General features: G+C 36.5%; 1 protein-coding gene across 1 annotated transcript in view; it reads right to left on the minus strand.

Annotated features, from left to right (window-relative positions):
• Positions 1 to 1,288: 1,288 nt before the first annotated feature.
• LOC143018590 (uncharacterized) overlaps positions 1,289 to 4,721 on the minus strand; it is a 20,159-nt gene continuing 16,726 nt past the window's right edge. Inside the window, exon 4 of the mRNA XM_076174086.1 lies at positions 1,289 to 3,792. Coding sequence (XP_076030201.1) covers positions 3,615 to 3,792 — 178 coding nt within the window. The 3' untranslated portion in view covers positions 1,289 to 3,614. The remainder of the gene's footprint in view (positions 3,793 to 4,721) is intronic.

The following is a 4,721-nucleotide window of genomic DNA, read 5'->3' on the forward strand; positions in this document are numbered from 1 at the left end:
TTTCTAAGACCGCACTCACAACTTCAATTCGGTAGCATCGGGGGAGAATTTTTAGTAATATGCTGAATCTTGGATCTAGTGTGAGAAAGGTTAAGTTAAAACGTAAGAATGAATGTTGGTTATAATATATTTACACATCTATGATATCTTACAGAATTTTACACAATAAATACACAACATACAAATGCTATTATCCATGATAACGTGAGCCCGTGTGTGTGTGTGTGTGTGTGTGTGTGTGTGTGTGTGTGTGTGTGTGTGTGTGTGTATTTACCTAGTTGTATTTTGCGGGAGAAGAGCTATGCTCGTAAGGACCCGCAGTTGTATCTTTCCGCATCCATTTCTTTATTAAAGTCATGTATAGTTTTAGCACTCACTATTTTCTCTTTCAATTTATTCCATGTATTTATCACTCTATGTGGAAAGCTATTCTTTTTCAGATCTCTTCTGTAACTGTCCTTCTTGTGTCCCCTTGTATTTCTATTGTCCCGTTTAAGTAGATCATCCCTATCAAGGATTTCCATCCCTTTCATAATTCTATATATATAGATATCAAATTGCCTCTTTCTCTTCTTTGCCCCAGAGTTAATAAGTTCAGTTTGTCCAATCTTTGTTCTTATGTCAGCATACTGAGTGATGGTGCCATCGTTGTTAGTGCTCTTTGAATTCTTTCTAGTTTCTTTATGTTTTTCTTTTCTTTTCTTTTTTGTACTGGGTGTCCATAGTGACGCTGCATACTCTAATTTTGGTCTTATCAGTGTAACTAGGATTTTCTTCACCATTTCCTCGTCCATGTAGTCAAAGGCCACTTTCATTGATCTTATTAAGTTGTAGGTTTCTCCAACTATTTTGTTTACATGTTTGTCTGGTGTCATGTCATTTGAAATGATCACTCCTAGGTCTCTTTCTGAATTTACTTTTGTAACTTCTTTTGTTCCAATTTTGTATTTACCGGATATTCTATTTTTGCTTTTTCCAAATTCCATTATACTACATTTTTAATGTTGAAATTCACTTCGTTCTTTTTACTCCAATTCCAGACATTCTCCAGATCTCCCTGAAAAGATTTACAGTCTTCTTCGTTACTCAATCTGTTCAATAGTTTTGCATCATCTTCAAAGAAGTTTATGTAGCATTTAATTCCTTCATCCATGTCGTTTATATAAGTAGCAAACATTATCGGAGCCAATACAGAGCATTGGGGTACTCCACTTATCATGTCTACCCATTTTGAGTTCTTTTCTCTAAGTATCACTCTCATTTGTCTTCCTTTCAGGAAGTGTGTGCGTGTGTGTGTGTGTGTGTGTGTGTGTGTGTGTGTGTGTGTGTGTGTGTGTGTGTGTGTGTGTGTGTGTGTGTGTGTGTGTGTGTGTGTTCACCTAATTGTGGTATACATACTGGTGCTATGCTCAAGAAATTTTATCTTTCTATCCAAATTTTCCTTAAATTCATGTAGAGTATGTTTTCGGTCTGTATAATTTCTTCTAATCTACTCCACAAAAACATGCCACCTAACACCTCTTTAGCAATATGTCTTGTTGATTTTGTTTCATCCTATGGTAATAGATCATCTCTGTATTTTTTTCTATTTCTTTATCCGTTTTGAATGTAACTATCATATCACCTTTTCACTCTGCCAATATGGGTAACCCTAGTATTTCCAGCCAGGCTGTGGATCATTTTAGCTGCTACCCTATTCCATCTAGTTTTCTATTGTATTTTTACGTTTGTCATGTGGCTACACCACCATCGCGTATTCCAGTGTAGAGTGTATCACATTTTCAATATATATTTATCATATCCCCATCAAAGTAATTAGATAACACTCTTTCGTCAATTGATACCTTATATCCTTACTATTATACTGTTTATGTGATTTTGCGGAGAAGATCTATCCTAAGATTCATAAATTATTTCCCTCCCTTACTTTTTTATCACTTCCTCTTCAATTTCATATCTCAATTTTCTTTTTAATTGACACACAATGTCTTCCACTTCTGGCTCCAACATCTTACCTAGATATTCCTGTAGTAATTTACAAACTTTCACTTTTTCGGCATCACCAGTATATAAGGTTGCGCATGTACCCATTCTATTTATCATATCATCAAGAATATTCCTGGTGTCAATACAGAATACTGTGGTACCTCTGTACTCGCCTCTCTATCCAGTCCTTCGCTACTGTTTATATACACCTTTCCTTCAGAAAATCCTTCATCCAGACCGGTATGCTCCTTTGAAGTCCTCCAATATTTTCCAATTTTCACATAACCTCTTGCAAATAAAAATCTAACAGGTTGATTACACAAGATCTGAATTGTCAACCAAGATTCCCTTCTCCAAGAAGTTTATACCCCTATATTTTACCATTTTTCACACAATTGGCCATCGTGCAGGTCAAATACGATGTTCTATAATTCGGAGGTTCCTCCCAGCGTTCTCTCTTGAAGACTGGTATCACAGTGGCCAATTTTCAGTCCAGTGGCACTTTTCTTTTTTCCAAAGAGTATACAATTTGTTCGTGTATGTTGTCTACCGACTGTTCTCTGCATTCTTTGAGTACCCAGTTGGAGATCTCACCTGACCTCGAGGCTTTTCTCACTTCTATGTTCGTGAGAAGTTGATTCACTTCTTGCTCTTATATAGTTTAGCACGTTTTCGGCAGCTTTTCCCTTCTTTCCTTCAAATTCTCCGTCTTTGGTGAATATCGATTGGAAATTTGTATTTGTTATTTCAATTTGCTTTTTTGTTCCTCTTCATATACTATCCTTTGAAATTTTAACTTAGATAACCCTTCTGTGTGTGTGTGTATGTGGGGTTATTGTGGGTGGGTGTTTCAGATATATAAAAAAATATTTACTGTAAAGCGCCGTCCCTCTATGCTGCTGAGACAGCTATGTTTCATCTTCGAGGCAAGAACAACAAGTAAATACCCACAAGAACCTGAAATTTGATTGGGTGACACCCAACAATCACTAACATTCCTCTCAACGATGCCGCACTATATATCTTAATCTGCTTAACATCAGAGGATGCTGGTTTTAGTGAATTTCACTGCAGTGATCACTCCAAGACAATTTTGATAGCGCACTCTGGAGATTATGTTCTGGTTAACGTCAGACTGTTCTGTTCAGCTTTGGGAACAATAGCGTAGCGACGTGGTCAAGGTTTGTAGCTTTAAACACCTCATGTCTCCGAAGAAGATCTCCAAATAATCTCCGAATCAGTATTGTACTTCCTGAGAGGCTACTTGAACAGTACTGCTGTGATAATTTTTTTTTTCATGACTACCCGTTGCGCCGAGTACTTCGGGTATCAAACCCACAATTTTGATTCAAGGATTACTCGAAGATTACTCGAAGACCCCCTGTAAGGAAATGGGCATAGCTATGTGTCACCTGACGAACGCCAGCCAGCGTTAACAGTTTGCAAGTGTTGTATGTCTGTCTGTGGAAGTCCAATTTTACGTTTTTTCTCCCATTTTTCACTCACGTTACATGGTATTGGATGTCGATATCTGCGACGCCCTCTTTTCGCTTCGAACGTTTCGCCCCACGCCAGGAGACGCTGGGCACACCTGGAGCCTACCACCACTCCTGAGGAGGTCTGAAGCATCACTCCGTTGCGAGCATCGCCTCCCGTCGAAGAACTTCCGCCATCATCTCGTCTGCGTCGAAGGGACAGCTTTCGAAGAGATCTGTGCAGTCGACACCGTCCCGGCCCATGTTAAGTGCCATCTGGTACCGGTCGACCGCCTCTGCTTTGGCACCCAGGTTGCGTTTGGTCGTGTCGCTGCAACAGGAGAGGGTGAGGTGAGGTTGTGCAGGAAGAGGGGGTGAGGAGAGTAACATAGATAGTGTGGGTCAAATACACATCCATGGTGTGGCAAAACGGTAAATGAGTGAGTTATTCGGGTTTCTGTATCCAATATACTCAAACATAACACAGTGAATATTGGACCTACTCACAGGGTCAGTCGGTGAATATACCAAATTTGAATTAAGTACACAACTACCCACACCCACTCTCCCACAACACACATACTCATGTATACACATACATGCACATGCACACCTACACGCTCCCCTAACACGCCACGCCACCAGACACACCAACAGAATTGGGCCCGTCAGAACGCTGAGGACTGACCCCTACAAGAACAACGCCATTCCCTCCATAGTGCACAGTATTAACTCAATTTAGTCTTGTCCTAAAATTAGTTCAAATTGTACATTGCTATTATTATTATTATTATTATTATTATTATTATTATTATTATTATTATTATTATTATTATTATTATTATTATTATTATTATTATTATTATTATTATTATTATTATTATTATCATTATTATTATTATTATTATTATTATTATTATTATTATTATTATTTTTTATAATTATCATTATTATTATCATTATTATTATTATTATTATTATTATTATTATTATTATTATTATTATTATTATTATTATTATTATTATTATTATTATTATTATTATTATTATCATTATCATTATTATTATTATTATTATTATTATTATTATTATTATTATTATTATTATTATTATTATTATTATTATTATTATTATTATCATTATTATTATTATTACCATTCTCTTTTTGTTTTTAATTGCTTCAGTTCCCAATGAACAGACCATTTCTAATATTTTCCACTTTTTGGATTTGATGTGTACCATCCATGCTTGACTTCCGTC

Source organism: Oratosquilla oratoria, chromosome 35 (assembly GCF_046742065.1).
Source record: "Oratosquilla oratoria isolate Oo_2021 chromosome 35, ASM4674206v1, whole genome shotgun sequence".
NCBI classification, from domain to species: domain Eukaryota; kingdom Metazoa; phylum Arthropoda; class Malacostraca; order Stomatopoda; family Squillidae; genus Oratosquilla; species Oratosquilla oratoria.